Consider the following 16,052-nt stretch of genomic DNA (forward strand, 5'->3'; position numbering starts at 1 on the left):
TTAATTTACTTAATGAACACAAATGAACCATTAAGAAGATATGATAATCCCAGGTGTATGCTCCTCTCCTGGAACATGGAGGTAAGGTTATCTTTGAGTCTGTGCCTAATATTAGTGCATTTATGAGCCTGCCGCCTGCCTCCCAGGAGAGTATGAGCTGTGTGCACGCCCCGTTCTCATCTCCCAACGATTTCCTGGGAAATGAGCTGTTTGTGGCAAATGTGTTTGGATGTTCCAGGGCCTTGCAAAAGCAGTGGGGTCAGCTCATGGGTGGGAAGGGTCTGTCTAAGCAGGACACAAGCAGGCAGGCCCCAGGCAAGGCTGAGGGAAGAAAAAAGAAGAGAGAAAGAAGGGGAATGGTAGCAGAAAAGAGGCCTGTATCTGATCTACCCAGTGAAGAGTGTGCACTTCACACACTTTGGAGGCCACTCCTGTGACCTCACTCAGCACAGCTGTGACCACCAGGATGGAGGCTTCCACTTGGCTCCTTGCTTTTTGGAGCCCATCTGGTAGCAAATGTCTCTTTAGCAACCAGGGAAGGAGTAAGTGGCCTGAGGGCGTCCTTTATTTTGAGCACTGTTCTCCTGTGTGTAAAGGAAGCCTTTGCCCCTGGTCAGCTATGATAATGGAAGTGCCCTGTGTGTCTCGGCAGGGTGTCCCCAAAAGCAGGGGTATTGGCCCAGCCCAGGGCAGTGAAGGGGGCATCTGAGGCCAAAGCAGTCCTCCAAGGTCTTTGCTGTAGCTCCAGCACCCCCTAGGACTGAGGGATGCCTGACAGGGAGGTAGCCAGGAGCCCGGGAGGGGAAGGAGCACTGGCCTGGAAGGGGAGGAGGCGAGGCTGGTGCAGTGGAGGGGGCCCTGCACAGAAATGGGAAGCATTCTGTCCCCCTGGGCGGGTGCTGATCAGGTGGGGCAGGTGCAGGGCTCCCACAGCCCAGCCCTGCCCTGCTCCCACCTTGGCCAACTGACTCCTCATTAGGCCCCAGCACGTTTCATCTTCAAAGATGATCAGGCTACTCACCAGCCAGAAAGAGCAGCGGCGTCACCCGCCCAGTTTTACAGGGAGTGGTGGTCTGGGCCTGGGCTGAGCCTTTCATCCCTAGTGCTCACAGAGTCTTTGTCTTCCTTCTCTCCAGGGGTAGCGGGGAAACTAAGGCCAGAGTGAGCTTGCCCCCAGGCAACCCAGCCTGCAGGGGACATAGGGCTTTCCCAGCCCTGGGGGCTGCTGGGCTGAGCCCCATCCCCCAGGCCCTACTCACCCTGTCTGGGAGATTTCCTGTGAGAGGCTGGGTGACAGCCCTCCTCCAGCCCTGTAGATAAACACTTCTGCCAGGCTCCCCTCCCCCTGCTCTCCCCATCTCCTCCTTTGCCCCACAGCGGGGTGTGTGTGTGTGTGTGTGTGTGTGTGTGTGTGTGTGTGTGTGTGATGCATAGCCCAATCTCCTCCCTCTTAGGAAGCTCCCAGCCTTCTTCCCCTCCCTGGCCTGCCCTCCCTTGGGGTTGGGCAAGTGAGCTGCTGCCTGGTGCCCAGGGCCTGCCTGTCTCTCCTCACTGATCCTGTGGCTTTGCAGTTGACCCTTGACGGGTGGGTCTCCTCAGCTAGACTATGGGCACAGCGGGGGAGGGGGGGCTCTCCACAGCCACCATATATTTGTCACTGGATAAGTGAATGAATGAAGAAATGAATGAATGCAATTTGAGTTCCTCTTTTCCTCTCTGAACTCTCTTCTTCCACCCCATCTAGCCGTCCACTCTCCTACCTCGTTTCCAGAGACCTCTCCCACTGCTTGCCCTCTAACAGGCCTCTACCCCTCAGCCCCCTTCTCTTTTAAAGTCCTTGTTTCATTAAGTCCACAAGGGTTTATAGCCTGCACGTCTTGTGTTGGAGGTCCTTGACTTCGGAAGTGCTACCCGCTTATGAGAAAACCAATCACAGCACATTGTAATTATAAGCTGGTGAGATTCCTGCCTGGGAAAGCTAACAGCCAAGGACAACAGAAACAGCAACCTGGTCCTGTAGCAGCACTGCAGGGAGGCTGAGGGGGCAGCCTGAATGGGCTGTTCAGAGAGAGGTGAGTCAGAGCACAAAGTGTCCTGGCAAATCGAGGCATAGAATGTAAGATTCTGCTTCCTAGCGCGATGATGAGAATACTTTCAGCATTTTCAAGTGCTTTTGTTAAAGAAATGGTTGCTCGCCCCTGGTGGGGCTGTCCCAGAAGAGAATAAACATGGAAGTCAGAGTGAGGTGTGAGAGAAGTGGAGAGGATATTTTAAAGCAGGAGGTAACTCTAGACAGTGGGCCTCCCAGTGTTTCCCTTGGGTCCTTGGGTCCAATTCTGTCAGACACCAGGGCTCTCCCAGGCCCCTTTGTGTGAGCTTGACCTCTTGACCGCCCTGCAGACAACTGAGTAACTAGGCTCAATTTGGTACCATCTCCACAAAGCGCCCCTCTCAGGCTTCCTACCCAGAGCCAGGAGTTTCCTTTTCGGTGACTGGAATGAACTGTCTTGGGCCAGATTTTGGCTAGTAGATTTTTTCCAATCTCAGAGTGTTGGCCTATTCACGTTTATTGAGATTCTTGATGTTTTGGTCTTTGTTAGACCTGCCATTGTATGTTCTGTTTCTATTTACCACACTTTCCTGTTGTTTCTTGCTTTTCCCCAGGCCTTTTACTGTAGTGAAGGAATTTTTTTGTTCCATTTTTTTCTCCTGGGGATTGGTAAGATCTACAGAACAAGGATCTTTATGGTAGGATGTAAGTTTTTCCCCAGATTGGTTAAATTTGGGAACTTTGAGGAAGTTGAGTGTCATGTGGGAAGAAAATGGATCTCCACAAAGGGGGAAGTCCCAGAGTTGGGGCTGCATCGAGGCACTGGGAGCTGGGTTCGTGGCTCCTTGTCTTCATGGGCATGTCTTCCAGCAGCCTGATGAATGTCATCATGAGACAGGCAGCATGGGCATGGGGCCCACTGAGGGTTCTGCATCTGTGATAGTCCCTATTGCCCCGGGGCCAGCTGCAGGAGGCCTCACTACCCACATGGAGCCTGGGGACCACAGGTGGCTCCAGTCAACTTCTCACCGTGCACACTGCATGCTGTCCAGCTCTGTGCTTCCAAACCTTGGGGATGGCTTGTGTACTGGAGAAGCCTTGGGGATGGTTGTGTACTGGCGTGTATAAAGAGTTGATTTTTATGTGGGGGCGGGTAAGTGCTTTATGCTTGAGTGATACACTGGGGTAAACAAACTCTGCCCTGCTTCACAAACTCCTTTGCGCTCACTCCTGAGTCTCTGCACATCTCTGCAGAGGGTGTGGGCCTGCCAACACTGTGTGTGTATGTGTGTGTGTGTGCACGCGCGTGCACGCGCACATGCCTGACTGCATGCATGTATGTCTGTGTGCATATGTGTTGTGTATATTTGTGTATATCTTTGTGGTGTGCCCTCGTGTTCATAGAGTTGACAAACAAGTTTGACTGCTTTTGTTCCTGCGATGACTGCAGCTGGCCTGTCCCTGTGTCTGCTGACCCTGCCAAGAGCCCCAGAGTGCCTGGGGTGTGGTCTGGGAGGTTGGGAAGAGTGGGCAGGGGAGGGGTGCCCCTAGGGCCTGGCAGCTCTGTGCCTGCCTCCACTCTCCCGCTGGCACTCAACACCAGCAAAGGGACATACTCCCTCAGGCTCGGCTAGAGCGCAGGCCCTTCACCCTGTGTCACCCAGAAGCACAGGTGGAGAGGGAGCCTCTCCCTCTCTCCATACTACTCTCTGCCTTCTCACCTGCAAGTGCCTGTCCTTAGTTCCTGCACCTTAGGGAGAATCCTGCCCACAGGGTTGTAAAACTTGGTCAGAGTAAATGATAGATAGATAGATAGATAGATAGATAGATAGATAGATAGATACATAGAGATAGGTAGATAGATAGATAGATAGATAGATAGATAGATAGATAGATAGATAAAACTTGGTCAGGGCAAGATTAGGTGGGTTGGGAAGAAATGAACTGACTTTAAGAAACAGAAAATAGATCTTCAGGAATCCTGAGTTCCTCCTTGCCTAGTCTGTGTTTGGTTCCTCTATACTTCCTCCAAAATGGGGAACATCAAATATCTCTTGAAATAAACCTCAAAGAGATGGTGTCTGGGAAGCTGGCCCTGAGGGGAGCTCCCTGCACCAGCCGTGGGTCACACCCACCTAGGAGGCCGCTGAGCCTCTTCAGAATGGGTATCTCTGAGCAGCTGAGGACCACGTGGGGCCTGGGCCCAGACCAGCTTTGTTCGGGTCCCAAGAAGTCTGGCTTCTTTGCAAGTGTGCAAGCAGGGCTTAAAGTGACAGAGTGAAGCTGGGGAGGGCAGGCTTGGATTCTCTAGGCAACTTTCAAGCCTGCTCTCTGCTCCGGGCCCAGTCCTCCTCTTGGGACTCTTGGGGGTAACCGTCCCCAGGCACAGCCCTTACTCCATGCAGAGTGACTCACCTGACACTGACACTGTCTGGACCTGATACTCTACTCCATCTCTTCGTCTTTCAAGCCCTCCTGGACAACCCTGTGGTTGTCTTCCTCCCATTCTTACTTAGAGAAAGGCAATCCTAAGTGCCTGTACATCACATCCAACTCCTCTGTCAGTGGACCCTACTTCATCCCCACAGCTTTTTTCCTGCACGTCAGACCATACCACTTAATTCCAGGCAGTGGACATCATTCCCAGAAATCATAGGAAATGTGAAATGTCAGGCTTCCATTCTTTTTGCTCCTGCTGTTCCTTCATCCTGGCAACGCCTGTCTTGTCTCCCCAGTCCTTGGATTCCCGTGGTCATTATAGTCTGTTCACTTGACCTATGGCCTGTCCACACATTGCTTCACACACCTAAACAGAATCACCTTCGAGGGTCGGGTCCAGGGTCTATCTCACCTGCATACACTGCTCCCAATGAAATAAGTGCCCTGGCAGGTGCAGCCTTTGGGAGGGACCCTTGCCCACCTCCCCAGCACCTAGCCCTGCCCACCTTATCTGTTCTCCCAGGCCATACCTTCTAAGGGACAGTGCCATCTAAGTGCTAAGTCTAAACACTGTGGGGGGTGGGGAGACCTCAGCTCCCATCATGCTCCTAAGGGGGACCAGGAAAGGTGTGTGAGGTCCCCTACTCACCTCCTTGGTTGGAGGAGCAATTGCCAGGCAAGCCATGGCCTTCTCAACTGCTCTTCTGCTCACTACCTTTTCTGTCCCTTCTCCCCTGCCTTTGCCAGGACTCTGTAGTAACAGAAACACAGAAACATATACTGGAAGGTCCTAGAACAGCTTATCAGGCTCAGCTGGACCAGGAGCTGAGCAGTGTCATGAAACCTCAGTGTTTCTCTCTGCGTCTCTTGGCTCTGCCCTATGTTGCATTCCCAGGAAGGCTTTCCTTGCTGGTCCTGAGAAACTCCAGGTTTATGTCCTTTCCCCAAGAGCCCTAGCCAGAGGGGGAAAAAGAGCCCTAGCCAGAGGGGAAAAAAGATCCTGGAGTCCTAACCAGAATCCCAGAGTTGAGTCTCATTGGCTTGGCTTGGGTCATATCCTCATCTGTAAGCCAATCAAATAAGCAGGTATACACTGGCCTGCCCAGATCATGTGTCTTCCCCTAGAGTCAAGGTTGAAATCACTACCATGAAGTATAAGGAATTGAAGGATGGGACACTCTGACAAAGGAGGGGGCAGGATCCTAGGTACCCAGAAGCCTTAGATGCCCATAGCTTGGTCTGCAGCCATGGGCAATGGCCCTACTCTCCAATATCCACAGGAGGTATAAGGAGGGCAGTGCTTCTGGGACACCTCGGTGGCTCAGCAGTTGAGTGTCTGCCTTTGGCTCAGGGCGTGATCCCAGGATCTGGGATCGAGTCCTGCATCAGCCTCCTTGCGGGGAGCCTGCTTCTCCCCCAGCCTGTGTCTCTGCCTCTCTCTGTGTCTCTCATGAATAAATAGAATCGGGGGGGGGGGGGGGGGGGGGGGGCAGAAAAAAGGGCAGTGCTTTCCAGACTCCTCCCATGCCAGCACACCAGGAGGCAATTCACTGAGTGAGAAAGATAAGAAAGAGAAGCCATTGCTTTTGAGGAAATAGCTTTTGAGGAAGCCACTGCTCTCACAGGCACTCTAGCCCCTGGAGGATGCCCATGCCAACACCCTGGCAGGTTTCAGTGGCTCCATCCGGTACAAGCACCCACATACTGATGTGCTCATGCATAGCCAGTCCTAAATTCTCAAACATGTGCACTGAGAATCTTGTCTCTCTCTGGGTAGTAGGCAAAGCTGGGTTTCCGGTCCACATCCCCCTGGGGTCAGGGTCTCTAGTCCCCAGCTGGAGGAGCAGGAAGAGCCAGCCCATCCCTGCTTGTCATCTCCCCTACCCCCCATGGCCACCAGGAAGCCAGAAAGGAAGGGTGGGCTGGGTGGGAACCCTCTAGCAAAGGCTTGCCTAAGGCCCCTCACAGGCACAGGAATGGGTCAGATGCTCTGAGATAAACTCCCTGCAGCAGATCCATAGAACTAAAACCTCTCAGCCTTCCTGCTTTTGTCCCAGCTCCATCTCTCCATCATCCCCACTCCCACCTCCACTCCATGCTGCCGGGGCCTCTCTCATCCTCAGTACCAAGAACAGGGCCCAGGGCTGCTCAGGGTCCATCTCAAGTTTGGGATAAAGCTTATAAGAGAATCCCTGTGTCTGTCTGGAGTTCAGGGTCTGGAATCCTTGAACTCACTTTCTCTGGGCATCTGGAAGTGAAGGTAAGGGGCTCACCTTCTGAGGAATGGGACTAGGCAGGCCCATGCAGGGGTCCCCCAAGGTCCCTCAGCAGTCTCAGTAGACACTGTGTGCCTGGTTGCCTGGCTGGGACCCGAGAGCCTGCCTTGCAGGCAGTGGCTAAGCTAGAAGTCTGCTCCCATGCAGACTCTGCCAGCCTGTCTCTCATCACCCTCACTTGGCCTCATCACTACTCCATATTTAGGGCTCTACCCACCCTTGTGCCCACATGGGCACTTTCTTTCTTTCTTTCTTTCTTTCTTTCTTTCTTTCTTTCTTTCTTTTCTTTTCTTTCTTTCTTTCTTTTTTTGGCACTTTCATTTACAGAATTAAGTGCCTGGCCTTGGAAGCTGGAGGGTAAGTGTCGCAGGCCCTGCCTGTGACATCTCTCCGGCCTCTACTCTGTGCCTTCAGGGACCCTGGGCTAGGGAGTGGCTTTATGTCACCATCTCATTTCCTAATTATCAGTCACACATCTTTGTCATCTCCTTCTTGTGAAGACTTACAACCCATGACCCATCCTGGGCAGAGTCTCTTCTGAACTCCTCTGTCCTTTGGGCACATCCTTCTGCCTTGCTACTTTAGTGCTGACCTAAGCCAAGGTCAGGGAGTAACCTTGGAGCAGTAGCAGCATGAGCAAGGGATACTTGTGGACACTGTGAAGAAATAGCATCCTAGAGATGATAGCAGGTGCCACACTCCAGGATGGGTCCAGAGTTCACCTAGAAAAACACATCCCCTCTCATGTTTTGTTCTAGTGGACATAGCAGCTGGATAAGGCTAGCCTCTCTCACCAGGGGGAGGCTCCTGGCCTGGGGCCTCCAAGTAGTCCTACCTTGGGATTACTCATTACTGATTATTATTGTTATTTGCCCCTCCTGGGGTAGAGTACCTACCACATGCCCTTAGGGCCTAGGTTTGGGGCCCCACTCCCCATCTTATGGGTACAGCCTCATCTTCTCCCTATCCTGCCGGCTAATAGGCCCTTGGGCCCCTGTCGTGCAGTGCAATGGGAGCTTGTTCCTTCTGAAAAGGATTGCCGCCAGTTCAATCCCGTTTATGGAAAATACACAGAACTTGTTCAGCCTTAGGGAGAGAGGATAGACATCTGCTTCAGACCTAACTCTCACTGGAGATGGTCATGAGTCAGGGGACCTCTCCAAGCTCAGCCTCCACATCTGTGCAAAATGAGAACCATCAGGCCTCTCTGGGAGCCCTGCTGGGTCAGGGTACTGTGAAGAGACACTGTAGGTTTAAATTAGGTTTTTTTAAAAAAGAAAAAAAATTCATGGAGGCCTAGCTCTGGCCTTGGGTCTGAAACGTGCCAAGGTAGACAAACTAGACCAGTGTTGTTTCGGTCTTTCCGGGACTAGGTTGCTCCTAGAGATGACCTTCAGCATGTGTGCATGCATCTGTGTCTGACAGAACAAAACCCGAGTGGACGCACATGTGGCTGTGATGGGACCTATGCAGAATTTTGACCCTGGGCTCCATCGTGAGGCCCTTGGGACAGGGCTGAGGGAATCCCAGCCAGATTAGGTTGAAAGCAGTTCCCCCAGGCCAGTCACCCCCTAGGGCCCTTGAGCATGGAGAGGTGAAAGCAGAGGAGACTGCTCTGGGGTCTTGGCGTCCCAGGCAGGGAGCTGGCACCCTTAGGCCTTCAGGGCCCGCTTCCTGAGCCAGAGCCCCTTGGCCCCAGCAGCCAGGCCTCGAGGGCCATGTCCTTTGGTGAGTCTTGGTTTTCCCCAGCAGGTGTTCTGAGTCAGCCTTTATTCTGTCTCCACCACCCCCCCGCGCCCCCCCCCACAGCTGCCTTGGAGCCTGACTGGACCTGCTCCCACATGAGGCCCACCCCACCTGGCAGTCTCCAGGGAAAAGGCTTGGTTTGGAGGCTTGCCTGGGGCCAGCTTGGATTCTTGGTCGTGACCTGAAGTGGAAGAAACCATGGTGCTCTCACCAGGAGTGACTTCCTGGGAGATCTCTGCCTCCTCTTTTCTGCTCTTTTTTTCATGTAAATAACCCAGGCCTAGGACTACTTCCTTGGTATTAGCTAGAGGGGAGTTTTCTAAAAGATGGAGTTCCTGGGAAATGTTCACCCTTTTTCCCTTTTGTCCTATGACGGAGCCTTGGCCCGTGGTTCCTGGGGTCAGCACTAACTAGTCCGGGAAAAGGAGACACTGGCCTTCCCCTCCTCCTCTCTGCCTCAGAGGGTGACAAGTCCTATCTCTCATCCTTGTTGTCCTTCCCCAGGGGGAGGGCAGGGCTTTAAGGCTCTAGAGCCAGGAAGGAGGCATCCTGTACAGAACTTCTCAGAAAAGTTGGCCTGCCACACTCTGGGGAGAAACCCAGAAAATGAAAGCTGGCGGGGGTGGGAACAAACCGACGGTCTCATCTTGTCAGCATTGGGTTCAGGCACGTCCCGCTCCTTGCCCTCCGACTCTGCCTTTCCCCAGGTTGCTGACTGAGGTTTCCCAGGCTCCCTCTGAGTTCCGTAGGGGCTTCCCAGCCTCCATTTACACCCAGTCGAGGGAGGAGCTGGGCAGCTGGCACCCGTGGGTGCCCACTTCTCAGACAAGATCCTGAAGGTCAGAGATGCATGGCAACCCCCCAACCCCACGAAGTGTCTCTGCACTGCCCTCTCACCCTGAAGCCACAGTGACTTCTACCCCCTCCTGACACACATGCCCCTAGGGACTTGGAAGCTTGGAAGGTGCCTCCTGCTGAGGAAAGGGCCTCCTTGGACTTCCAGCTGTGGAGAAAATGGGTGCCAGCAGGGGACTTGGACCTCTGGTGTACCAACTGCAGCATGGCCTCTGCCCAGCTTCCCTTCTCTGTCTTTCTTTCTGTGGCCAGCTCTTGAGAGGGAAGACAGAGCCCCGTGTCTCCGTGGTGCCAGCCAGGACAGGACCGGGCTTGCTAAGTTCAGGAGCTGGCCACAGCACAACTGGAACAGGAAACTCAGCTCCCACACCTGGCGGTTTACTTCGTGGCCCCTGGGAAAGGCCTGCTCTCCCCACTGCTGCTGGTGCTCAGGGCCTACCTACCTTGGAGGATGGAGGCTTGGGCACAGCCCCTCCTGGCCAGAGCCCCAGGTTATGCTGATGTCTGCCCCTCGGACCTTCACAGAACAGGGCAAGGGAGAGAAGTCTGGGGGTTCAAAGGAGCCTCGGGCACCCAGTGCCCCCCATCTGTCTGTCTGTCCAGTTGTCTGGGTGGGATCAGATGCTCTCTTACCTCTCCTCAATGCGCTGGGGCCATGGGTCTAGGGGGAGGGAGAGGACCATGTGGGCTGGGCACTTCCCATATAGTATGAAACTTAATCACCCCCCTCCACCCTGCCCCAGAAGTGCTATTACAAAGACTGCTGTCTTTCTGGTGATTTCTCTGCACGAGTGGAACTGTATCCCGTTAAGTTGAATCAAAGTCTTCCTTTTTAAAGGGCCTCCCCAACCCCAGGGATCACTCTTGGGGGTGAGGAAAAATGCATTCTGCCCTCCTTGCAGGTAGTGGGCAAGATTTCCTTCCCCCTTTGGGAAATACAACTTACAAAATGTGGTTCACAGAACTAACATTTCCTTCTTGATACTCCCGCCCTGTCCACCCCCCAAAAAACACACATTCAGAATAGTTTTCCTGGGATTTCCCCCTGGATTCAGTGATGGGAATCAGCGTAGGAATGAAGTTGTGAAACCCGCACACCCTAGTCCTTCGTCCAGGCTGCTTTTTTTTTCTCTCAGTAAATCCCCACTGCACAAATTTTCCTCCAGGGCATTGCTCAGATCCTGGGCTCACCCTCACCACGCCTCCCTTCTAGGAAGATAGATTCTGCTGGGCTGGGGGTGGGGGCCTGAGGGCCCCAGGGACAGAGACTGGCCTCGGTACCAGTCCCAGGGTGGCTCTGAGGTCCCTTTCAGGCCCAGGCTTTGTATACAGCACAGGGGCCACTGACGTGCAGAGATCTCTCTGGAGCCTTTCCCCACCTTCCTCTAACCCACCAATGGCTCTGGCGGCCCCTGGGTATTTTCTTTGGCTTCTCCTGCGGCCTCTCACTAGCAGTTTGCTTGGTGCCCTCTCAAAGACGAGCCTGGGTCCTAAGAGCAAGAGCACTGCTTTCTTCAGGGTCATGTCTCTCTCCTTTGCCCCCACACCCACCCCAAACCCAGTAGGCTCAGTCAGTTATAACTGGTATTCTCCGATTTAAAATTAACTGTAAAAAGCTTAAATTGTATTCGGATTATAGGAGTAAAGCACGCACATTGTAGAGAAATAACCTTAGAGAAAAGAAAAGATGAAGGATGTCCTAGAATCCTGTCAGACACAGCCACATTTGCACTCTGGTGGTATTCCATCCCAACTGATTCTAGTGCCTCCTCCTGGTGGGGGAAGGGGGGCAGTCTGTCCCCCACAACCCGGCCACCCTGTTCAAGAGCCTTGAATGACTTCCACTGCCCACTGTCCAAGCCCTCTGGTGCCAGCCCAGTCCTTCAGGGTATCCCCTCACCCCCAGCTGAGCCAGCTACCTGGTAGTCGGTCCTCCAAAGTGCCCTGCCTCGGTTTCTTGCATCAGCGGAGGATCTGTCTGGTGTTGTAATCTTGGCTCTGCCCCCATTCCCACAGGGCCATCTTCACCTCAGATCCTACTGTTCCTTTGAGGCCTGGCTAGGCTTAGTCAACTTCCTCCTTGAAGCCTTCTGAGCTGTATACCACTCCCTCCCCCACCAAAAAATCCTAGAAGGACCCTTTCTTTTTGGTCTATGGGGAAGCTGAGATGCAGTATTTGTTGACCAAATGACTGCCTTCCTGAAGTATCTCTTTCTAATGTCTAAGGATTTGTGGCTGTGTCTTAGTCAAGGGACAGTGTCTGGCACACAGGCCTGTGTCTGCTTTATGGGGGCGGTGGGGGTGGCATGAGCCTTTTGCCAGGACTGCAGAGTTAGAAGGAGTTCTGAATGCTGTGGACCTCCTTAAGGCAAAGCCAGGCTGGGGAAGGGGAGCCTGTGGGAAGCAGCAGCTTGCCAGCAGGCCAGCTCACTGACAAGCCAGCCCAACTGGGGGATTCAGGCATAGGCAGCTGCAGGACCTGGCAGGTGCAGCTGGCTCAGAGACTGGATCTTCCCCAACCTGGGGGCAGCACTGCTTGAAGGCACACCCGTGGTCCCCTTGGCTTTCCACACTGTCTTCTCCCTCCCTGCAGTGTGCGGTGTTGCCCGGACCCAGCCGGATTATGAGGTCAGGCCCCCTGTGGGCCTCAGCTGTTGTGAACAGGCTATGTCCTGAGTAAGACAAGTGCTGCTGGGGGGAGGGCAGGTGGCTTCCCTTCTCAGGATTTTACACCATGGTATTTTGAGTTTGAGAAGACAGTACTCCATAATACCATGTCTGGTGTCCTCAAAAATGGTTCTGGCTCCTGCCCTAAGGAGGCTCCTGGGTCCATGCAAAGTGGCTGCTGCTGTTTCTGGATGATATGGGCAGGGGAAGTAGGGGCACAGGGGAGTCTTGGGCTGGTTTGGAGCCCCAGCCCTGCTATTACCGTGCTTAAGCCCTGCCTGCCTTCTCTGGAGCTTGCCTCTCCCATCCCAGCTCAGCCTCAGAGCTAGTTATCTGCGATGGGCACAGTGGTGGGGTTGTTTCCTGCCACCCTCTCTATCTCAGACCGAGGAGTCTGAAGGGGACCAGGCAGCAGGCATTTCTGAGTGGAGGAGGGGCATACCCGCAGACAGGAGTTCAGAGTGCCAGGAGCTTGCTGCCTTTCACATCAGAAGCCATGCCTGTCTTTGAGGACACTCCCCTCCCTGTGCCTCATTTTGTCTTGGTAGAGATAAATGTCCCATAAAAGAATGGGTACCGACAGAGTCCAAGGGCACCCTGGGATCAAACCATTCCTGAGCAGATAGGATTGGGTCCTGTTTGTACTCCTCAGAGTATCCAGGGGGCATGAACAAGGGTATAAGTTGGAGAGTAAGCCTGCAGATGCTTAACCAAAGTTGTCTCCTGTCTCCCCTCTCTTCACCATCCTTCTTGGCTCAATATGCTTTGACTGTCCACACAGGGCTACACATCTGTCTGTGCAAGTGGTGTTCTGCCGACAGGCAAGCTGGGCACCCAGGGGCCAGGTACCCCCATAGAGAATAGTGGCATCTGGCATGGGTTCCTCAGGGAACAGAGCAAGACCACAGACACCATGCAGGGTCAGAGGGCCCTCTCCCCAGAATGCTTTCTCTGCCGGGCTCCTGGGATAGGGCTAAGTGACAGTATAGATTTCTGGATGGCAGAGGTTTCTTTTTCTCAATGAAGAACAATCATCCGTCAGAGGGAAGGTTCTGAATGAGGGGGTCCACAGCCCTCCATAAGGATACCTCCCTAGAAACTCACTAGGAGCCCAGTGGTGGGCTGAGTCCCCATCCTCGGCCCCTGGGCCGGAGATCAAGGTGTCTGGAGGTGACGGAGTTAGGGGAGCCTGTCTCTCTGTGGTCTTTCCAGGTCTGCTACCTGTGCTACAGCCTGCTGACACTGGCTGGGGTGGTGGTCAGCTGCCAGGATATTACTCCAGACCAATGGGTGAGTATCCCTGGGGGCTGAGATGGGAGGCTGTGAAAGAAGTGCTGAGGGAGCAAGGTTCCCTCCTCTTCCCAGTGTCCCACAAGGCATTCCCAAGGGATACTGACCCAAGCTCCTCCCTTTCCTGCCCTACTTCTGACCAGGCATTCAAATCCATTCCTCTCTTTCTCTGATTTTGTTCTCCTTACTCCCCTGCTGTGGCTGGGCCTGGCCTATGCCACATACACCCTCCCCCATGCACACCCCATCCCTGCAGGGAGATCTGCAGCTGCTCTGCCTGCAGTTGGACCGCCATGTCAGCACCCATATCCGGGAGAGTCCCCAAGCCATGCACTGGACCAGACTCAAGGACCTGGCTGCCCAGACCTATATCCGCTGGCAGGAGCTGCTGGCCCACTGCCAGCCCCAGGTGGTGACCCCTCTGACCCCTAGACTAGGGAGGGGAGGGAAGTGGTCAGGCCAGCTAACCAGAGCCAGCAGCATGTCCACCCCCACTGCAACTACTGAGCTCCTGGCTGGCCATGGGTGGAGAGGGCAGCGTGGGTGGAGGGGGGGTAGTGGAGATGCCTCAGAGGACCTTTATCACTCTTACCAATAATCAAATGCCCAGGACAGCCCAGGTGGCTCAGTGGTTTAGCGCCGCCTTCAGCCCAAGGCGTGATCCCGGATACCCGGGATCAAGTCCCACGTCAGACTTCCTGTATGGAGCCTGTCTCTCTCTCTCTCTCTCTCTCTCTCTCTCTCTCTCTCTGTCTCATGAATAAATAAATAAAATCTTAAAAAAAAAAAAAAGAATCAAATGCCCAGGGCAAGGGTGTAGTGAGGGGGAGATGAGAGGCCAACTCCTGGGCAATTGCAAAGAAAAACCTCACCCTAGGGAGTAGTAGCGGTGAGCAATGCCCCAAGAAGGGGCACCAGATGCACCAGTTGTCTACCCTCTGTCCACTTGTCCCGCAGGCCTGAGGCTGGCCTCCTACTCTGCTGGGAGGGACCCTCTCAGTCTGCCCTGGTCCCTCCAATTCCTGCAGCAACAACCTCCATGCCCCTAATTTTCTTGGGCTCTCTTAGGTAATAATACTCATAGCTTATACTGAACAATGACCCCTTTACTCCATGAGACAGGTATTGTTACAATCCCATTTCACAGATAAGCTAACCAGTCACTGAGAGATTGAATAGCTTGCCCCATCACGAAGGCAATGTGTGTGTCAGAACCAGGGCACACATCTGGCCTGACTCCGGAACCTACAGATTTAAGCACAGTCCAAGCCCTGCTCTGGCAGCCAAGCTTCTGGCTTCTATCCCGCTGACAAGCAGCACCCTCTGGCTTAGGGGGGCTCTTCCCTCCCCTAGCCCCCAGGCCTTGACAGAGACAGGCTGGGTCTGATGAGCATTTCTCCACTCATCCTCCCAATGCTCCTCAGGCTCCCAACTTGTCAATCCTCTGACTTTTTTCTGCTTGTCCTTCCTTCTGTAACCTCTGACTTGGGGCTGACACATTGGCCACAGGCTGTGGCTTGGGTCTCAGATTTCGCAAGTCTCTGAGAAAGCTGGAGAGCAGACCTCACCCTCAATCCCCAGGGAACTAGATCACACTAGTCTCTGGTGGGAAACAGTGTGTTTGTCATGAAGAGAAAGAAAAGTGACTTGTGGCCTGGCCAAGTCAGGGGGCAGGCCCCACCTTCCTATCACACTGCCCTGGGCCTTCAAGCCACAAGGAGAGGGAAGCCAGGCAGAGCACGCATGCGCTGTGGTCAAGTGGCCTGTTGACCCGCCGTGCCCTCTCCTGCCCTGGGAGCCATAGGACTCTTGTAGCTCAGCACCTGGCATGAGGAGGCCTGCAATGGATGCTGATGCTGGAGAGTCCGGGAGCTTCAGGACAGTGGGCACCACCCGGGCCGGGGCCATCATACGGTTTTTCTCTTTGCCACAGGCTCAGTACTTCAACCCCTGGAAAGACAACAGTCTCCAACTGTTGGCTCTGGCAGGAAGTGAACAGGGCTCAAGGAATAGGAGGAAGCAAAGAACAGAGGCCAGAGGAGGACCAGTGTGATGAAGCAAGAGCCTGCCTCCACGCTGCCCCTGACCCCGACAGGACAATGAACATGATGCCTCCCTGCCTGGCCTACCCCTCAGCCCTCCTTCCCATTCCGGCTGCCTCCTCTGCCCCCAGGCCTTTATGTCCACACTCCAGTTTCCCAGGGCCCTCCTGGGCCTTCCCCACTCTCCTTCCTTTCTCTGTCACTAATGTGAGCTTTCTTTGTGCACACTAAAGTCTTATTTCAGCATCGGTGGCTTAGATGATTTCCTCCAGTCCCTGTCCTAAGTGCCCAGTGTCCAGTTTCCTGACATCCCTGCTGGTACTGTGCTGAGTTCCCACCTCAACAGTCATGTGACCCAGTCGTCTTAGACTCCACCCCCTGCCCCAGAAGGCTCTTTGTAAATCCTGAGGGAGGAGCAGTTATTCCTGTGGCCTGAGAGCTGTCAGAAACCGAGGGAGCAGGGATAGGGAATGTCTGTTTGGACCCAGTCCGGGACTACCCGCCTCTCCCTCACCACTCACTGCCCCTTCTGGGAAAGATCCACAGAGTGAGCTGTAATTACACTTAATTCAGTTTATCATTGAGTTCTGAAATCAACTCCCCAGAATTAGAAGGGGTGGGGGTGTGTGCCAAAAGACCATTCTAGATGCTGCCTTCCCTCAGGCTTACCCAAGATCAGTTTGGTGG

General features: G+C 54.0%; 1 protein-coding gene across 5 annotated transcripts in view; it reads left to right on the forward strand.

Annotated features, from left to right (window-relative positions):
* The window catches only part of FAM178B (family with sequence similarity 178 member B), a 45,052-nt gene extending 29,441 nt beyond the window's left edge, over window positions 1-15,611 (forward strand). For all 5 annotated transcript variants that reach the window (XM_055328749.1, XM_055328751.1, XM_055328753.1 and 2 more), the window contains 3 exons: window positions 13,246-13,323; window positions 13,580-13,732; window positions 15,257-15,611. In XM_055328749.1, the coding sequence (XP_055184724.1) occupies window positions 13,246-13,323; window positions 13,580-13,732; window positions 15,257-15,376 (351 nt within the window). In that variant the 3' untranslated portion in view covers window positions 15,377-15,611. The remainder of the gene's footprint in view (window positions 1-13,245; window positions 13,324-13,579; window positions 13,733-15,256) is intronic.
* The last annotated feature ends 441 nt before the right edge of the window (window positions 15,612-16,052 follow it).

This window comes from Nyctereutes procyonoides, unplaced genomic scaffold, assembly GCF_905146905.1.
Source record: "Nyctereutes procyonoides isolate TBG_1078 unplaced genomic scaffold, NYPRO_anot_genome, whole genome shotgun sequence".
NCBI lineage: Eukaryota > Metazoa > Chordata > Mammalia > Carnivora > Canidae > Nyctereutes > Nyctereutes procyonoides.